Here is a 19,866-nt window from a genome sequence, read left to right as displayed (position 1 = left end):
AAGATTATACACATGTACAACAGATTATTAATGGAGTTGCCCCTGGTGGCTGGCCCAGGAGGGGTGAACTTATTGATGGTCTGCCCCAGGGGTGGTGCTCTGCTGCTGAGTTGCTCTGTTAGTGGGCCTTATTTGTTAGCAGACCCTGGAGCAGTAACTTTGTTTCCAATCTGCTCAAGTGTAGGGGTCCTGCTGCTGGGTTGCTATTGTAACCGAGTCCCTCTACTAGCAGACCCTGGAAGGGTAATTTTGTTGTGATCTGCTGAGCGTCGGAGACCCCTGATGCTTGTTTTCCCTGGAAAGAGTCTGTCTGCTAGGTCACGGGGCAGGAACTTGATGTTGACAAGCCTTGGACTGGCTTCACTACTGATCAGCAGTGGGGTCAAAGCCTCCTTGGTGGTCTCTTCTAGCTGTAGGGTCCCGGCTATGCTGCCCAGACTGCTCACCTGCCTGTGGAGCTGCTGGTTTGCAGGTGGGCAGAGTCTCACTAGTGATTCGCCCCAGGCTCAGAGTCCTACTTCAGGCCCCCTGCTGTGAGCTCAGGAGATGCTACTGCTGCTCCCAGATCTCACTTCTCTCCCACCCAGGTAAGACAGACCTTTCCTGCCAGGCTGGTAGGGAGCTTCCCTGTTCCTAGAATGATTCAGAGGCAGTTTTCTGTTGGTTTGGAGGGGAAATTTGGGAGAGCTCCAGAGGGTTGCTTCCTTGCTTGGCCATCACCCCCAACTTTTTTTGATAAGTTGAAGTCTCCAGGCTGAGACGAAATTTATGAAGAAAACTAGAAAATATCTATTATTGAGTGATTGTTAGTGATTTTTAAAAGACTGTTGAAAATAACATAAGTACTAAAAGATTAATGAAGGGTAGAGATCGTCCCACTTTAAAAATAGGGGGCTAGGAAAAAAAGAATACAGTCTGAAAGATTTAAGCTAAAGAACTAGACTTCAATTCCTGATAACATTTTAGGGCATATTATTAAAGAGATCATTGGTAAGCATTTAGCAAATGAAATAGTGATCACAGAGCTTACATAGATGGATTCATCAAGAACAGGTTATGCCAGAATAATTTCATTGCCTTTTTTGTGGGGCAGTGAGGGTTAAGTGACTTGCCCAGGGTCACATGGCTAGTAAGTGTCAAGTGTCTGAGGCCAGATTTGAACTCAGGTCCTCCTGAATCCAGGGCCAGTGCTTTATCCACTGCGCCACCTAGCTGCCCCTTGCATACCACATCTTGTGGATGCATTCCAGGGTATAAAAGAGTGTTTGTGTTTGCTCATAGACAAGAGCAAAGGCCAAGAGAGCAATGACCATGCCTTTTCTTAGATCATACCACCTTGGAAGAACTGAAAACTTCTAGAACCCCCCAGAGCTAGCTCTGAGAGCAATAGCAATAAAAGGCCTGAAACTTGGGGCAGTGCCCCTTCTACTTCAGAAGCAGAGCTTTACTTTAATATGGAGTTAAAATGCAAGAAATTGCCTGGAAAAATGAGCAAACAAACAAACAAAGAACCCAACCACAGAGAGTTTTTATGGTGACAGGAAAGATAAAAACAGAAACTCAGAAGACAACAAAATCAAAATTGCTACATGAAAAGCTTCAATAAAAATGTAAATTGGTTTCAGGTCACAAAAGGATTTTAAAAAACCAATAAGACGGGTAGAGGAAAGAAATGGGAAAAGAAATGAGAATAATATAATACAATCATGAAAAAAGTCAAGTATTTGGTAGAGGAGGCATAAAAAAACACAAAAGAAAATAACACCCTAAAACAGAATAGGTCAAATGTTAAAAGAGGTACAAAAATCCACTGAAGAGCTCCTTAAAAAGCAGAATTGGCCAAATGGAAAAAGAGGTACCAAAATTTGCTGAAGAAAAGAACTCCTTAAAAATGGAATTGACAGAATGGAAAAGGAGGTACAACAGATCTGGATAATTTTCAGAAAAAATTCAAATATTCAAGAACCATTTGAGAAAATACTCTGTGAGGATTGGAATGACACCCCCTGCTGGGAGGGACATTGTGAGCTCTGGCCTGAAAAGAAACCATGGGACTTTAGGGTCCAGAAGTGACCTTTTCTGGAGTTTCGAATGTCAGATCGGCATCAGGAAGTGATGTTTGCTGCCCATGGGTCCTGTCAATCAGTGCTACCAACCAACTAGCTTTGAGTTGTGTTTGTGGACAGCCCTCTTTCCTGTTTCACAGGAGGCTTCTGGGAGGAGCAAGGTCTTTTGTTTCCGGACTGCGGCTTGGCGTGAGGACTCTCTCTCTCTCTTCACTAACTTCTGATGTACTTTAATAAATTAGAAGCTAAAGCTTCTAATTTAAGGTGACCACTCATTAGGTTTTAGACATCATAGCTAGAATTTTAGGCCCTTACAGCTCCAAATTATCAAGAGTAAGAGAAATTATATAAAATAACTTTGAAGTTGCCCCTCATACCTATTAAATTGCCAAAAATGATGAAAAATTGAAAAACACCAATGGTGGGGAAAATTATGGAAAGATAGTCACACCAGTTCACCATCACTGCAGAAGAGAACTGTGAATTGGTTTAATACTTTCAGAAAACAATTTAGAATTAAATGAGGAAAAAACTCATCAAACTGTATATGCTCTTCAACCCAGTGATCTCACTACTATGCCTACAGTCTGAAGAGGTCAATGAGGGAAATAAAGGTTCTGTATAATACAAAATATTCATAGCAGTATTCTTTGTGAGAACAAACAGCTAGAAACAAAATGGGTTCCCACTTATTGGGAATAAGTTGTGACATGAATGTAATGGAATATTATTGCACTGTAAGAATTGGTACAGGTGGGATGCCACAAATACTTTGAGAAGAGATGACTCTCTGTTGGCTTTACTTTTTCTTTGTTACAAGAAAAGGTTAAGTGGGGAGAAGTTTAAAGGGAACGACTATGGGGTGAGAACAAGATGCAAAATAAGATTTATTTTTTTAAAGACACGCACCACTGAAGTATACCTGAATCTCCTTCAAATGAAAGTTTTAATAGGTACAGACTGAGAGCCTTGTATGGGGCAGGGGGAAAGGTTTTAGATTTAGAACCAGAGGACCTGGGTTTGAATCTCATTTTATTTACTTGCTAATGATATGAGCTCCTAAGTTGCTTAACTTCCCCAGGCCTCAGCTTCCTTATTTAAAAATAAGGGGATTGGAGCAGATAGCCTCCAAGGTCCCCTCTAGCTTTATTTATTTTTTATTCTTTTTTTTTTTACACAGAGCAGTGAGGGTTAAGTGACTTGCCCAGGGTCACACATCTAGTTAAGTGTCAAGTGTCTGAGGCTGGATTTGAACTCAGGTCCTTCTGAATCCAGGACTGGTACTTTATTCACTGCGCCACCTAGCTGCCCCCTTCTAATTTTATGATCCTATGATATTATGTTTAAAAGCATGCGAACTAATGTCTCTTATTCTTTTTCAGCTATTAATGAATAATGACACCAGGGGGTGATTTAGGAAAAGAGGATTAGCACTTGGAGAGCATTCCTCAAGCCTGAAAAGTTCCTAGGAATGAATGCTACTTTTGATAGATTCCTTTTTCATTCCTCTTCAATAAAGATTCTTCCTGAGGAAAGGCGTGGAGCTGAGCTTGATTACCGTAAAACATTTGGAAATGAATGGAAAAAAGCTGGTGGACATCAGGATCCAGACAAAAACAAACCAAATGATGAATTTATCATAGCCCATCCCAGATACCAGTTATTCTGTCTTAGTAAGTACAACATAAGCATCATTTAACAAGCATTTAAATGCCTACTATGTGCCAGGTACTGTGGCACTAGAGCCACAAAGACAACAGTGAAACAGATCCTGCCCTCATAGAGCTTACATTCTATCCAGGGGAACACATATATAGTATATATACAAATAAATACAAGGTCATTTTGGTGGGGAAAGGGATGAGAGGCACTAGTTACTTGGGGAGATGAGGAAAGGTTTCATGTAGAAGGTGGAGCTTTAAGAGTTTTTTGGGTTTTGCAGGGCAATGGGGGTTAAGTGACTTGCCAAGGGTCACACAGCTAGTAAGTGTCAAGTGTCTGAGGCCGGATCTGAACTCAGGTCCTCCTGAATTCAGGGCCAGTGCTTTATCCACTGCACCACCTAGCTGCCCCCTTTAACAGAGTTTTAAAGGAAACTAGAGTAGTAGAGGTCGAAAGGGAGTATATTTCAGCACTGGGGACAGCTCCTGGAAAGCTTCAGGGGAAAGTTGGATTGTCATGTGTAATAAACAAGAGGAGTCAAGCTAGAATGTCAAGTGCAGGAAGGTGAGTTGTGCATAAGGCCAAGAGGGTAGAGTAGGTTTAGAACCTGCTGCATGATTGATTCCCCAGCTACAGCACTGGACCTGCAGGTAGGAAGAATTGAGTTCAGATCCAGCCTCAGACACTGTCCTGTTTTTTGTTTGTTTTAGTTTTTTGGTGGGGTAATGAGGGTTAAGTGACTTGCCCAGGGTCATACAGCTAGTAAGTGTCAAGTGTCTGAGGCTGGATTTGAACTCAGGTCCTCCTGAACCCAGGGCTGGTGCTCTGTCCACTGCGCCACCTAGCTGCTCTGTCCTATTTTTTAAATGGTTTGTTGTAAGGATAAAATGAGATATTTATAAAGCACTTTGCAAATCTTAAAGTGCCAAATTATTAGCCACCACAATTTTTTGACTAGGGAGGATACATAAATCTAGGTTTTAAGAAAATCTGTTTGGCAGCTATATGGGGAATGAATTATGGAGAAACTTGAGGGAAGGAAATCAATTAGGACGCTGTACTTAAGGAGAGAGGCACGAAGTCCCCAACTAGTTGATGGTGACTGTATGAGAGAAGGGGACAAATATAAGAGATATTGTAGAGACAGAAACAAGATTAGGAGGAGACAGTGGATGTGTAGAATGAATCAGAGTGAGCTGAAGATGATACTAATATTACAACCCTGGATGACCGGAAAGATGATGGTGTCTTCAACAGAAAAAGGGAAGTTTGGAAGAGGGATGGATTTTGGGGTATTGATAATGAACCTCTGGAGTTTGAGATGCCTCCAGAATACCCAGATGGAAATGTTCAATAGGCCCTTTGCCTTTGTGATGGGGCACTGGAGCTTAGCAGAGAGATATGTAGATCTGGGAGTCATTTGCATAGAGGTGATTGTTAAACCCACTGGAGTTGATGAGGTCAATGAGAGAGTGTAGAAAAAGAGGACCTTGTATATTGAAGACATTTTTTTTAAAGCATAGGAGAGAACTGGGTATATTTGTGGGCAGCAGGGAAAATTTCCTTGTTTCGATGTTGGTACTTGCTTGTCCTCAACTGTAAGCTTCTCCTGGGGAAGGACTATTTCATTTTGTTTTTGAATACTAGCACCTACCTCAGTGCCGTAACATTTTTTTTTTTGGTGAGGCAATTGGGGTTATGTGACTTGCCCAAGGTCACACAGCTAGTAAGTGTTAAGTGTCTGAGGCCGGATTTGAACTCAGGTACTCCTGAATCCAGGGCCAGTGCTTTATCCACTGCACCATCTAGCTGCCCTTCCTTAACATTTGTTAAGCTGTACTTTTCAACAAAGTGATTGATAGCAAGTTGTTGTTGTTGTTTTACCAAGGGTAAAGATGGGGATAGATTTTGTTTTGGAGTTTGACTAAAGGGGATTTTCCTTGAGGAAAAGTGTAGAAAGTGTCCAGGTTCAATAAATTAAGTGCAAACTAGGCAAAATTCTTAGGGAATATAAATCAATCCAAGTCTCCCATATCTAGAAGTCTTAATGTTTTTCAGTGAAACGAAATTAAATCAGATTTTGGAATTCCAAAGTAGTAAGTTCAAAACTATTTAAATTGGTGAGGAGAGGCTAACATTTGTTAATGCCAAAATTTCTTTGTATCTCCAGATGTGTATGTTAATTATTCAGGAAAAGGCATCACTTTCTACTTTATAGAGAACTGGCTGCTGGGACTAAAATTTAGAAGGTTCTGATATTTGTAGTTCTACAGAAGGTAGAAATAACTGAGTTTAGCCCCTACTTACCAAGTATTAGTTAAAATAGGAAGCTACCAGATGGTAGGTAGATGTACTTCCTCCTACTTACTGGGAGGGTTTGGGGTATACCTCCTCTGGCTTGACCCTCCTCTCATTGCTTTCTTCCCTTGTGATTGCTAGGCATCTTCCTAGTGGCCTTCTATTGTACTGAGGTACACTTAAAAAAAAGTTCCCACGGAGCTTTTTTGTTCCAAGGTCAGGGTCTTTCCCTAACCATTCCTTATTTATCTTAGAAAGTTATTTTGAGGAAGCTTTTCATACTAATTGGCTGTTAATACTTTGACTATTCTACTGTATATCTCCATGGTCCCAGAGTGCTTTGGCCCACCCAAATGTGTTATGGTACACAATTTTAACACTTTGAGAGAGTTTTAAACCCTAGCTCTTTTCCTAAGGAATGTGTTCTTGCTCTTTGGTGCTTCTTAGTTCCTGATGAAATTTTCACTTCACCTTTAATCTATATTTTCCAAATTTTTCATTTACATGACTTTCATTTTTATACATTTCTTAATGCAGGGAAGCAACCTACTGCACAAATGCTTCAAGCTCTAACATTATCTCTGTGGGTGAGAAAGGCTGCCTTGTTAGAATGGCATACAAATCATTCCATTAGCTGACCCATTTTGCTTAGGTGCCTTAGGTGATTTGAGTGTTTTCCAAGAAAAGCTTGTGGCCATGGATCTATATCACTGGTAGCAGTTTTAAAGACAAAGCCCAGGTACTTTGAGTATTTGCCAAAAGTACTTCAACAATTGGCCCACAAGAAGCCTAGGCAGTTGAAGGAGTGTAGCCTCCCCCCCAGCATTTATTTTCCCTTTACTGGTGCATAAGCTAGTTGGTTGAAGTGAAGCAGGGGAAACCTAGTCTAAAAGCCCCACACCCAAGAGAAGCCTGGTTGATGCCAGGTTTCTATTTCTGATCTCTAAAAGGGAAGGAACTGTTACTAGAGCTGAAATATAATTGAGGAGAAAGTGAAAGAAAGTTTGAGAAAAAGGTATCTAACCTGGGTCCAAAAAACCCTTTTAGTAATGTTGCCACCAAAAACTCAGGGATCTGGGGGCAGCTAGATGGTGCAGTGGTTAAAGCGCTGGCCCTGGATTCAGGAGTACCTGAGTTCAAATCCGGCCTCAGACACTTGACACTTACTAGCTGTGTGACCCTGGGCAAGTCATTTGACCCCTATTGCCCTGCCCCCCCCCCCCAAACCTCAGGGATCTGACTAGCATACCAACCATTGCCTTGGTATAGCAAGACATTTCTTAGTGTGGGAAGGAAAAGGGTTGTTTTAGGCACATTTATATGTAAAATTGTATTTTCTTATATTAGTCTTTGGGTTCCTTGTTCATTTGACATGTTGCTCTCCTTTTTATAAATAGAATATGGTGCACCTGAAGATGGGGAACTGAAACCACAACAGCCATTTATGCTGAAAAATCAATTGCTAAGTAAGAATTCAGAATTTAAAAAAATAAACATTTGTCTTCAAATCCTTATAAGCAAAAAGATAACCAGGAGTTGGTTGACTGATAGAGATTACAGAGTTTGCCTTAAACAGATTTTATATATTAACTGAAGTACCTTGATATTTAAAGTAATGCTTAATGATTATGAGTTTTAACAATTAGCATATGTGAGTAAAACTGCCATAAGGATTCAGCATTTTATAACTATTGTGCTTCATATTTCATTTTAAATTAAAATAGGTGTCTGGCCAGTAAAATGGATTAAGATTCTCTAGAAATGAGTAAGATGTTTCCCAAAATGCAGTTTGAGGATTAAAGAAGTGATTGAATAGTTTAGGAACTGACAAGAGAATAGCACTCCCTCTTGTTTCTAAGAAGGCTAGAAAGTATTTAGAGCCAAATATCATGTCAATAATAATTGTTCTGAGTTAAGTACCGAAGGGTAGCCAAAATCGCAAACACAGTAAAAGAAATACTGCAGCAGGTATTCATTAAATAATATTTCTCTTTTCCCTTAAAGCACTAATGATAAAATGTCCGAAACAACCTGAACAAAAAGTCCTAGTGAAGCAACTACCAGGTAAGAGTGCATTTGAGCAGTTTGGGCCTCTCCTTGCTGTTCCTGGGCAGGGATGGTGGAAGCTTTTATCTAAAACAAATCAGATTTTTGTTAAAAGATGGACTTGAAGGCTTTCAGGTATTCATAGACCATTTACAACTCAAGGTAGCACCAGAGAAAATAAGTCACATTAATATTACCTCCATTACCCAAGTATCAGGGGACCGCCATTATCTGGATGCGTCCAGTAGATGAGCCTGAGTTATCAGAGGGGACTGTGAGGTCTGACCAAGAAGCTTGGTATAGGGACTTGGCAATTTCTGTCCTGAAGACCAGCCTAGCTAAGAGCCAACAAGCACAGCACTAGGTTTGTCACAGATTAAGCCTGCACATCACTGAAATCAGATATTTTGAGGTGTTAAAGTTTAAAAATATTTACTCACACTTTACCGTTTTAAATGTAGACATATAAAGGAGATACCAAATTAACATTTTTTTAAATGTAGTTTTGCTTTTTTAAAGAATATTCCCAACCACAGATTTGCATAGCTCTTCTCTATTTATTGCAGTGCCTTTTAAAAAAATTGTTGGCTAGACTGTACCCAAATAAACAGGGACTGTCTGTTTTCCTGATAGTGCTTGGGGATTAACTAAAACAAATACTTGGAGCGTAATAACCGTATCTAGTTTTTCTTAGCTACAAGATCAACAAGCAATTATTTTACTCCTCTGAATAAAGCCCCAAAGCTGGTCAACAAACAAACATGTCTGTTATTTTATAGGTCATCTAGTCCAACACCCTCATTTTACAGATAGGGAAACTGAGGCTTGGAGAGGTTAAGTGTTTAATCCAAGGCTGTACTTGTGGCAAGGGTAATAGCTGGAAAATAAACTAGGTTTCATTTGACTTCAAATCTAGTACTTATTCCAGTGATTGTTTATTCAGAAAACAGCTTTCTGAACAAATTTGATTATAAATGATTTAACTTAGACTTGAACTAAATGGAAACAAACTAAAACCTGAAATGTGGCTATCATGTGCTATGATAAATTCAGATACTGTGGAATCTGAAAATTAAATTTGATTTAGGTAAATATTTAAACAAATCAAGTCAGATTTGGAACACTGATTTTAAAAAGCAGAAATGAAATTCAGGTCAGCAAAACCCCTTTTCCTTTTTACTTATCCGTAGAGGAAACTCACTGATCTTTTAAATTTGTTCACTTATTTAATAAAACAAGCTTATAATAGCATTACTGGTAGCTGTACTACTCATCAGTAAGAAGCCATCAGTCATCTGTTAATTTACCGAGTATTCCTGCTTTCATTTTTTAAACTACTACTCCCAAAATCTGCTTCCTCCCAACAAAACAAAGTAGGCAGTTTGAGTCATTATTCTGTTTTCATGGTTAAATATTGACAGCATGGGCCACTGAGTGCAGAAAACCAGATAATCTCCTTTGATGTTATTGCCATTAGCACATAGGACCTTACAATTTCCCTTTTAGAAAAAAAGGCATCACTATGTTTGCCCTCATTGGATCATCAATACTTAAATCCTAGTTCCCATGGAGGTATTTTTCACTGGGGAAAAACGGCATGACAATGTTTAATTCCAAAATCTTTAATCACTTTTCTTCGCTGTGGAAATCTTCCTCATGATATTCCAAAATGTATCTGTAATTTAGAGTCTCAGAGAGTTTCCTGGAACATTGAGAGGATAGGTGACTTGCCCATGATCAGAAGCAGAAATTTAACCTAGGACTTTTTGACTCCCCCACTTCACTGTACTGCATGACCGAAGCAGAGGAGGAAAAAGCAGGTTACTCCATTTGCAAGTTATGCCTGTTTTACATCAGTTGTCTATTAGAACTATTCTAGCTGCTTTGTTTTAATGGCATTGTTAATATATTACTAGCAGTTGTTTCCCCTGTGTATAAAGCAAAATAAAACAGCTGTGTACGTCTTTGTGAATAAACATTCCAATAATTCTTAAAGTGAGGAGATAGTACACACATATGAGATGTTCTCATGTGACACTGTTTTAGTCAGTGGATTTTATATGGGTAACTGTAGGGATGGAGCCCAGGGTAGTAGGTTTTGTAGTTTGATCCTTTTGTTTTTAGTGTGAAGCAGGGAGGAATGGGCAGGAATCTGCACGGTTACTTATGGTATAGAATTGAATGTAACCAGTTCAAACTAACAACCAAGCCATTGACTAAAGACTCCGAAAGAAAAAAAAAATCCCAAACTATAGCCTACAGAACTTTGTAATCTTTTGTATGCTTTGTAATAGGATTTTACCCATAGTTTAAGCAAGCGCTTTTTTGCCAGAATTAATTTACTTTCTAAGAGGCATCATCTCATCTCAGATTCATTTGAGCCTTCACTATCAATTAGGACATCTCAAAGCTTTATTTCATTAATCATTAAGTAGAAAAGGCAGTTAAAAATTGTATGCATGAACTTCTGCTTTGATTACTCTGAATTTAGCCCCTAAATGTTACATAATAACTTAGCTTTTTTTTGTATTAAATCAAGAGCTTAAGTATTTTTCTTGATTTTTGGAAAAACATAGTTCTCTTACTCTAGACCTAAGCAGAAATAATCCTTTAATGTGATAGCACTTCAAACACACAAAAGATGGCTCATGTTTCTCCCCAAATCTCTTTTTAAGTTAAATATTTCCAGTTTTTTTTAGCTGTTCAAGGTATGGCATAGATCAAGACTCTTTCCCATCCTCTTGTCCAGCTTTTGCTCACATTTCTTAAAATTTAGTGCCCAGAAATGACTACCAGTCATGTTTCAGCCCTGATCTTACACAAAGGGACTCTCACTTCATGCATTTTGGACACTGCAGTGTGGGAGTGCACAGGAGCGTTTTGGCTAGCACGTTGTCCTGTCAACACTGTTTTTTAGACACGAAAGTTCCTACATGTTTTTCTCGAGAACAGTTGTCTAGCTGTGCCTCTCCCATCCTGAATTAGTAGAGTGGAATTTTTTTTTGTTAACTTTATTATATGATTTTATATCTATTCCATTTTATCATGATTTAATGGATAAAAAGCTAGCCTTAAAGGCAGAAGATCTGAGTTTAAGTCTTAACTTAGCCAGATATTGGCCATGTGACCATTGGCAAGTCTCTAAGACTGTAAGAGAAGGTATAGACCTATATCAGCAGAGGTTATTTTCTCACTTGGGTATGCCTATTAGGAATCAATGAAATCATAGGTCTAGTCCCTATGCTAAATTTCATCTCATTAGATTTTGAATGTTGAGATCTTTTTTTTGTTTCTTTGTTTTTTTGAGGGGCAGTTGACTTGCCCAGGGTCACAAAGGTAGTAAATGTCAAGTGTCTGAGGCTGAATTTGAACTTAGGTCCTCTTGAATCCAGGGCCTGTGCTTTATCCATTGTGCCACCTAGCTGCCTCCCTGCGACACCCCCCCCCCCCCCCCCGGGAGATCTTTTAAAATTCTGTTATCCATCATGTTAGCTATCCCTTCCAGTTTTGTACAGACTTCAAGCTTATTAAGGGCACTATCTACACATTTATGTAGATTATTGGTAAAAATGACAAGTGACCTCCCTCTAAATTGACACTAACTCATTAACTATTTAGGTATAATCATTCAACCAGTTGTACATCCACCTACCTGCAGTGTCATTCAGTCCACAAGGATAGCATCTGACTTGAATTGCTTTGCCCTAATCTAACATCTTCAACCTTATGCTGGAGGAAGAAAATGTGGTTAGTTTATCATGTTAGTGATTATTGATCCCATTTCTGGGTGTTCATGAAATATCCCCTTAATAACAGTCTAGAATTTTATCAGGAATCAGTCAGGCTAACTGGTCTATGGTTTACATATCTCAATCTGTTCCTTTTTGGAAATCGGGACAGCATTTTTATTCTTTTCTTGTTCTAAGGCTCCTCTTCATTATCTTTCTAAGATTAATGACAGTGGCTAAGCAATTGAATCTGCCACTTTTTAATTCCCTGGGATGTAGTTCATTTGGTCTGATGACAAATTCACTATGGGTAGCATGATACTTTCTCACATTCTCATTTTTATTCTGTCCTTTCTAGCCCAAAGTGCTTTCTTTGTGGAGAAAAAACATAGAAGGAAGATAATAGTTAAATAGTTATGCCTTTTCTCCATCTATTGCTGTCCTTGCCCCATCCCTTGTTTCTGTTTTCCCTTCAATGTAAGCTTTTAAAACTTTGTTGTCCTCAGCAAATTCTCAATTTTAGCACTCCTTTATACTATTCTTATAGTCTTATGATACATTTAAATTCATCATTCCTTATTTCTGTCTCCCTAATAACTTGTCAAAGAGATGTCTGAAAGGGTCTATAAGGCTGTGCTTAATTATAATTTAATTTGTATCCATATGAGGTGGTGGTTAACAGAAATTGCCATTCTGACATTTCTAGCAAGATTGTTTCAAAAGGTGTGACAGTCACTGCACGTACATATTAAACTCAAATAGAGCTGTGATTTCAGTGATTTGGAAATTCTTTCCAAAGATGCAGATTACAGCCCATCTCATATGACTCTTGTCCATGCCTCCCTTCATGAAAGAGGGGTAGAGGTAAGAGAAGCCTTCTCACTTTCAGAAGGGTGCTCATTAATGGAACAAACTGGCCAGCTACCTGTCATACCTTGCTTTACCATGAGACCAGCCTGTCCTTTCTTCATAGCACACATCTCCTTGATGACATCTTATCCTCTCATTTTAGTTGGAATTCCTCATTGCTTAAGTATTGGAGCTCACTGTGTCCTCCATAAAATCCTGCCCTGGTGCCTCTTTGGGGCATGGAGGTGATTTTTGAAGGCTGTGCCAGTAAGTGTGGCAGGCTGTCCTATGCTGGAAAAGCTTTGACTACAGATGGCCCTAGAGAGCAGGTCTGTTAAGGGTGAAGCTCATCCCTAGGAGTCTAGCTCCTTGATGGTTTTTTTTTTCCTGTGGTACCTGATACACACACACACACACACACACACACACACACACACATACATATATATATATATATATATATATATATATATATATATATATATATATGTATGAATAATATACAAATTAGGTTGTGTTTTATTCCTGGTAATATAAGTTGGAAGTGTAATTAGTTACATGGCTGAATGTAGACCATTAGAAAAAAGGCTTATTTTTTATTCTAAAATAAAGATCACATTTATTATCACAAGTTGCATAAAAACACAGACAGCTTTTACAAAAATGATTTTGATAGAAAAATATTTGAGTTTAAGTACATTGTGATATTGCAGGAAAACCACACACTCTATTGCTGTGCCTCCAGCTAAAGCTTCAAAGAAACTAAACATTTCATAATCAAGATATCCATTATTTACCATAACTTGTCTTTGGAAGTAAGTTCATTGTGTTTTCTTAACAAGCCAAATCATTTACTCATTCAAGTTAAATTCCAGGGCTATACGGTCCCTTGGTGTCATTGATATAGCACGTTAGTGAATAGTAGAATCAGAGCTGAACAGGATCTTAGAGATCATTTACAGATAAGGAAACTGAGGTCCAGAGAAGAAATGATTTACCCAGTAGAACTGAATCTAGAACCCAGTTCTCCTGATTTGCTGGCAAATGTTTTTCTTCTTTTGCTGGACAAGAAAAACAAACCAAAGGATGTTGATTATTTCAGACATTCCTTCCTCTGTGCTGAGAATTACAGCAGGTGGGGGAATAGTTTACAATAGTATAATCAATGGAACAGGATGAAAACTCATTGTCAAAGGTCACTTAGGTCAAAACGTTGGCTCAATGTGTTCTGTGTACCCCACCAACTGTTAATGAAGCTGTAACATGATGGTCTATATAACAGATGAACTTTTCAACATTACCCAAATAACTGATTAATCTAATACAACCAAAGAACATATAGACATCAAGCCAACTCAGTGCTTAGAAGTTAAACAAAAACGCGTGCTTACATTACTGTTACTTTAGGAATCATCTCTCTTTTTTATATATAAGAGCAGCTGGTTTTATAATTAGCTGTTGAATTTGAAAGAAATAATTTCTTTTCTTCTACTTGACAGAGTCCATGACAATTCAAAAGGTGAAAGGCTTGCTGTCTCGTCTACTCAAAGTTCCAGGATCAGAACTCAAATTGTCCTACGAAAGCCCTAAAGTAAGTAGGTTCATCAAAACCCATAATCAAGTTTAGTCTACAACATATTTGACCAAAGGACATTTTTTAGGATTGTGAAGGCAACTGACTTTTAAGTTGTATGGAGAGAGTACAACTTAAGCAAATTCATCTCATACCTTTTAAAACTTTTTTTTCAATTTTAGATGGAAGGCAGAGAAATTGAATTAGAAAATGACCAACAGCCATTGCAGTTTTACTCTGTTGAAAATGGAGATTGTATATTAGTACGATGGTAAAAATTCACTTATGACTATTCAGTGCGACTGAAGCCAAGAAAGTCGATGATGTCAAGGATTTGTCAAACCACATTTCAGTGGAAGAAAAGATTGTTTCTAGCATTTGTATAATAGCTCTAATAAATATGTTGTGCCTATTTACTGGCTTTTGTTTGTATGTTTTTTGTACACTTTATACTTAATTTCTTCATAGTACAACTTTACATAGAAAACCTAAATGTTATGACTATTTTGACTAATGATGTTTGAAAAAATGACTGTCTATAATAAGAATTCTGCATTTTCTCCTAATAGACCTCACTATGAACACTTACTGATACCATGTGATTATGATTTACAACTAAGGAAAAGGCCACTTAAAATGGGGAGGCACATGTTCCACTATTTTGCTAATTAAATTAATGTTGCTACATCCCTTCTGTTGTACTATTTTTAGGGCATTGAGGGGGAAAAAAGTCATGCTTTTCATTTGGGTTTGAGCCTAGATGTAAGTTGAGAATGTCATCTTCATAGAAGTTCAAATATGACTGAAATTCAGCTCTAGATATTGCCTCAGTTTTAGGTAAATATTAGGCCTGACATAAGCCATGCCATAAATACTCCCAGGAAATAGAAAAGTGAGGTTAATTCTTTTAGGGCACCAACTTGTTCTTTAGAAAATTATTTCCCCATCATCACCAAAACCCTGAGGAATACTTTACTTTTGACTGATATGGAAGATTTTCCTTAAGAGCCCTTATCAACAGAAGCTGACCAAAGCAGAACCCAATACTGTATGCCTGTTGAAATTTATAGGCTGCAAACTCCCCTCTCCAGCTACCTGCTAGATCTGTGCTCAGTGTTAAGTAACCACAAAGGATGGCTGTCAGCATTTCATTTCCAGAGCAGGCAAGCTAATTTCCCTACCAAGAAACAGACAGTTTCCTAGTGGAACTCCCACTTAGATTGCTGCTTTACCAGTTATGACTGATTTCAGCAATTAGCCAAGTCACAACCCTAAGTGATGGACAGATAGTATTAAACTGTAAGTAATCAAGTAGTGCGTTGTTTTTTAAATAAAAGGACTTTTTTTCCTTTATAATTATGGTATTTTCAAAACGGCTTAGACATAAAAAAGTTAATTTTTCAGCATATGCTAACTTTTAAAAGGGGAACTTCTATGCAAATATCAAGAAATATTCCATCAGTTATAGGTAAAAGCACCAACATAATGCCCCTTGAAAGAAGTCTCATCCCGTAACATAACTTTGAATTTTCCTAGTACACCTTCATGTTTTTTTCACTCCAGGTTTTCAGACAGCCAGGTTTAAATAATTATCATCTTGCCTCACACTTGCATGGGTCACCACATACTTCCTTCAGCCTCCACAGTTCTGTGAGCTCTTGTGGAGAATACTGAGGGGAAGAGAGCATTCCAGTTTCACAGGTCTTCTCACACAACCAAAGACTGTCCTGTTTGTGGAAATGAGATATAGATATATTGAAATAGCAGGTCACTAAGACAGATGAAGTTTCAAAAGAGTTGTACGATACTCAGCATGGAGAACATCAGTGTTCTACCACAACAGAAGCTTCAATTTCACTTTCAGAGTAGATAGGGAATACACAGTTGTTAAACGCGTATAATATTCAGAAGATGTTGTAAAAGGGATAGAAAAGAACTCAAAATGGGAAAGAATAGGACTAAAGACAATTAAGACATAATGAGTTGAAGAGGCAGTGATAATGGGGTTCTGGAAGAAAACTTGAAACCTAACATTGGGATAGTGAGTAATTTTTAATCCTCATACTAAACAAAATGAAAACTGTTTTTGTGCAATCTAATTTTTAAAAAATTAAGTGTAAAAAATATACTCCAAATCAATAAATATTATGCAATTTGATATGAACCTTCATTCTCTCTGGCTTTATCAGCTGAAAAGTATAGCTTACGTGTTACCACAGAATTAAAATAGGTAAGCTGTTTTTCTTTTTTTTGTACATTTTACTCAAAAGAAAAAAAATGTAATTTACTCTCCTTCAATGACCATTAGAATGTGGCATTAAAATCTTTTTCTTTGGGGATATCTAACCTGTTGAGATTTTTCATAAAAATAACAAAACTCTAAATTCATGAAAGAGGTATGTATTACAAGATAAGGAAATGGGCCAGTAATATGACAACCTGGCTGGGCACTTCATAACTAATAAACAGTCCACTGGTGTTAAGAGAGCTAGAGGGAGAAGGAGAATTTATTAGAGGACAAGGATAAGATTTGTGCAAAATAAGATGGTATGGATCAGAAATAATCAGTGGAGGGGCTGCAGGAGACAGGCACATTACTACACTATTGTAGTAATTGGTCAAATTGGGAATTGGTTCACAACTATTCTGGAAAATAATTTGGAATTATGCTGAACTGTTCATATCCTTAGACCTAGGTATATATTCACTAGGTATATATCCCAAAGAGCTTGAAGACAGAAAGAAAAGTTCAATATAGAGCAAAAGTATTCATAGAAGCATTATTCTGTTACCTAAGACCTGAAAAAAAGCAGATGACTATCAATTTAAGAATGACTAAAACGAATCATACGTGAATATAATACAGATTATAACTATACTTTAAGAAACAATAAGTATTCAGAAAAGCACAGCAAGACAGGCACAAATGTAGAGGAAAGTAAGAAATAGGAAAACAACAAACAGCTGTTACAATAACTTAAATGGAAAGAACAAAGAAAAAAACAAAAAATAACGCTGTACAATTTAAACGACCAAGTTTCAGCTCAGAGAGGTGAGAAAATGTACTTCTTTAATATTTTTAAAATAGGTGTGTGGCTCCCCCCCCCCAAAAAAAAAGGTGGCGCAGTGGATAGAGCACCGGCCCTGGATTCAGGAGGACCTGAGTTCAAATCTGGCCTCAGACACTTAACACTTACTAACTGTGTGACCCTGGGCAAGTCACTTAACCCCAAGTGCCTCACCAAAAAACAAACAAAAAATAAAATAGGTGTGTGTGTGTGGAGGGAGGTTGAGGGGGATGGACTATGGATGTGGACTAGTGGTGTCAAACTCAAATACAAATGGGGCCATCAATCCATACATTAGAATCCCTGCAAGCTGCACAACAATGTTAAAATGTAATGTTATTTACTTTATTGTATTTTTATTTTGTTAAATATTTCCCAATTACATTTTAATCAGGTTTGGTTTTGACAGATGTGCAGACTGTGTGTTTGATACCTCTGAGGTAGATCACTACATATATCCTGTCAGGCATGATTGGTGTATTGATTAGTTTACTCAACATTTTCCCCTTTATTTTTATGAACTTTTTGTTACAAAGGATGGCTCATTAGATAGAGGGAAGGGGAGGGCTATGTTCATAAATTAAGGTGGTAAAAACAGAAAAGATATCAATAAAAATATTTTTAAAAGCATAGTTGGCTTATAGCTTACTACTCTTAGGAATATCTGTACCAATGAGATCATAGATAATCAGAATTATAAGGCAAAACTTTGTATCCTTCCCAAATGTACATTACATGACAGAGCTAAGTAAACTGCCTTTTATTAATATTTAGATGATCTACAAGGGTTTCATTTCATTCTGTTTCCTCACTCAAAGCACCAGACCACCTTGAACAAGACCCAGATTACAAGGAGACTGCTTTGGATAGGGTTTGTCTAGACTTTAGCAAAGCATTTATCAGTTTTTCAGGTTACTCTTGTGTACAATACAGAGACATGGGCAAGAAAATGGTAGCTGAATTTAGAACTGGTTGAATGGCCATCCAAGACCTAAAAAGTAGTCATTAATGGTTCCAAAACTTAACACAGTATCTGGCACATAGTAGGCCCTTAAGAAATGTTTACTGATTTCCCATGTCCATTTATAAGGAGATCATACAGTCAGATTTGGAACTGGAAGGCCCTTAGAGCCATCTTTCTAGTCCAAGTCCCCATTTTATAAATAAGGACATTTGCTTGATAGAATGCCTTTAAAAATAAAACAAAAAACAAAAAAAAACCCAACATTTTTATCAGTCTTAGAAAGGCATTAATGATTTGCTTAATAATTAAATTTGGGAAGGCCACAGATAGCAGGACTAGATAATATGCTGAATGCAGAGCCAAAACCCAAAAACATTTTGAAAGGCTAGAATATTGACTGGGCTGACTCTATTAATGGTAAAATTTATTAGGAGTAAATGTAAAGTCCTATACTGGGGTTCAAAAATCAATTTCATAAATATCTTGTAGTTAGATAATCTGAAAAGTATCTGAATGTTTGAGTGGACTGCAAGTTCGATATATTAGCAATGTAATATGGCAATCAAAACAAGCTAGTGATCTGAAGTAGCATTAAGAAAGGCCAGTGCCTTGGGATCTGGAGATGACAGTCACACTGTCCTCTGATATGTTCATAGTGCAGCTGGAATACTGTTCTGGGAGTCACACTAAGCCGGAGATAGTGTCTAAAGGAGGAAAACCAGGATGGTGAAGGGACTCAAGTTCGTGTCATTTGAGGACTGGTTGAAAAATCCAGGGATTTAGCATAGGAAGAGAAGACATGCTGAAAAACCATCATGTAAAAAAGGACAAGACTTGTCTGCTTTGTTCTGCATTAGCAGAACTAGTGGTAATAGACCAGAAGTTGTCAAGAGGGATATTTAAGCTTGATAGAAATAAAAAACTCCAAACAACAAGCACTACCAAGAACAAAATGGGCAGTCTCTAGAAGGAGTTAATGGGTTGTATTTCACTTCAAGCAGAGGCTAAATGGCCACTGGTAGGTTGTAGAAGAGGTCTGTCTTATTCAGGTTCAAGGTGAACTAGATAGCCCCTGAAGTCATTTCTGATTTGAGATTTTGCTTACAAAGCACTTTTCTCATCAGACTCAGGAAGATTGGGTCATTCGTGCACATTCAACAATTCTCCAAACACTGATTAAACACCGATTAAGCATGACTAATGCACTATGCTAGGGGTACAAAAACATGAAAGAATCCCTGTCCCCCCAGAGCTCACATTCTACTGAAAACATACAATTTATAAGAACAGCTGAAAACAAGATAATGTGAGGAGAAAGAAAGCACTAAGGTGGTTCAATAAAGGCTGTGTAAGGAAGTAGCCCTTGAACTGAGGATCCTAAGAATCAAGGATGAGAATAGAATGAATTCCAGGCATGGAGGGACAGCTTCTACAAAGGCACAGAAATGGGAGACAAAATGAGTTCAGGAAGTAGTAAATAGATCAATTTGGCTAAAAGCAAAGATGCATCCCAGTTACATAAGAACCATCTCCCACATGAAGCTTTTCCCAATGCCTCCAAATATGTGTGTGTGTGTGTGTGTGTGTGTGTGTTTATGTATATGTATATGTA

General features: G+C 37.9%; 2 protein-coding genes across 5 annotated transcripts in view; one reads left to right on the top strand and one right to left on the bottom strand.

Moving 5' to 3' along the window:
• Window positions 1–14,634, top strand: part of TBCE (tubulin folding cofactor E) — a 94,167-nt gene extending 79,533 nt beyond the window's left edge. Inside the window, exons 13-17 of the mRNA XM_044001657.1 lie at window positions 3,586–3,739; window positions 7,424–7,492; window positions 8,031–8,090; window positions 14,149–14,240; window positions 14,405–14,634. Coding sequence (XP_043857592.1) covers window positions 3,586–3,739; window positions 7,424–7,492; window positions 8,031–8,090; window positions 14,149–14,240; window positions 14,405–14,497 — 468 coding nt within the window. The 3' untranslated portion in view covers window positions 14,498–14,634. The remainder of the gene's footprint in view (window positions 1–3,585; window positions 3,740–7,423; window positions 7,493–8,030; window positions 8,091–14,148; window positions 14,241–14,404) is intronic.
• The window catches only part of B3GALNT2 (beta-1,3-N-acetylgalactosaminyltransferase 2), a 38,954-nt gene continuing 32,329 nt past the window's right edge, over window positions 13,242–19,866 (bottom strand). For all 4 annotated transcript variants that reach the window (XM_044001658.1, XM_044001659.1, XM_044001660.1 and 1 more), the window contains one exon: window positions 13,242–15,949. In XM_044001658.1, coding sequence (XP_043857593.1) covers window positions 15,815–15,949 — 135 coding nt within the window. In that variant the 3' untranslated portion in view covers window positions 13,242–15,814. The remainder of the gene's footprint in view (window positions 15,950–19,866) is intronic.

The sequence above is a fragment of the Dromiciops gliroides genome, chromosome 4 (genome assembly GCF_019393635.1).
Source record: "Dromiciops gliroides isolate mDroGli1 chromosome 4, mDroGli1.pri, whole genome shotgun sequence".
Classification (NCBI taxonomy): domain Eukaryota; kingdom Metazoa; phylum Chordata; class Mammalia; order Microbiotheria; family Microbiotheriidae; genus Dromiciops; species Dromiciops gliroides.
This window is presented reverse-complemented; position numbering and strand designations above follow the sequence as displayed.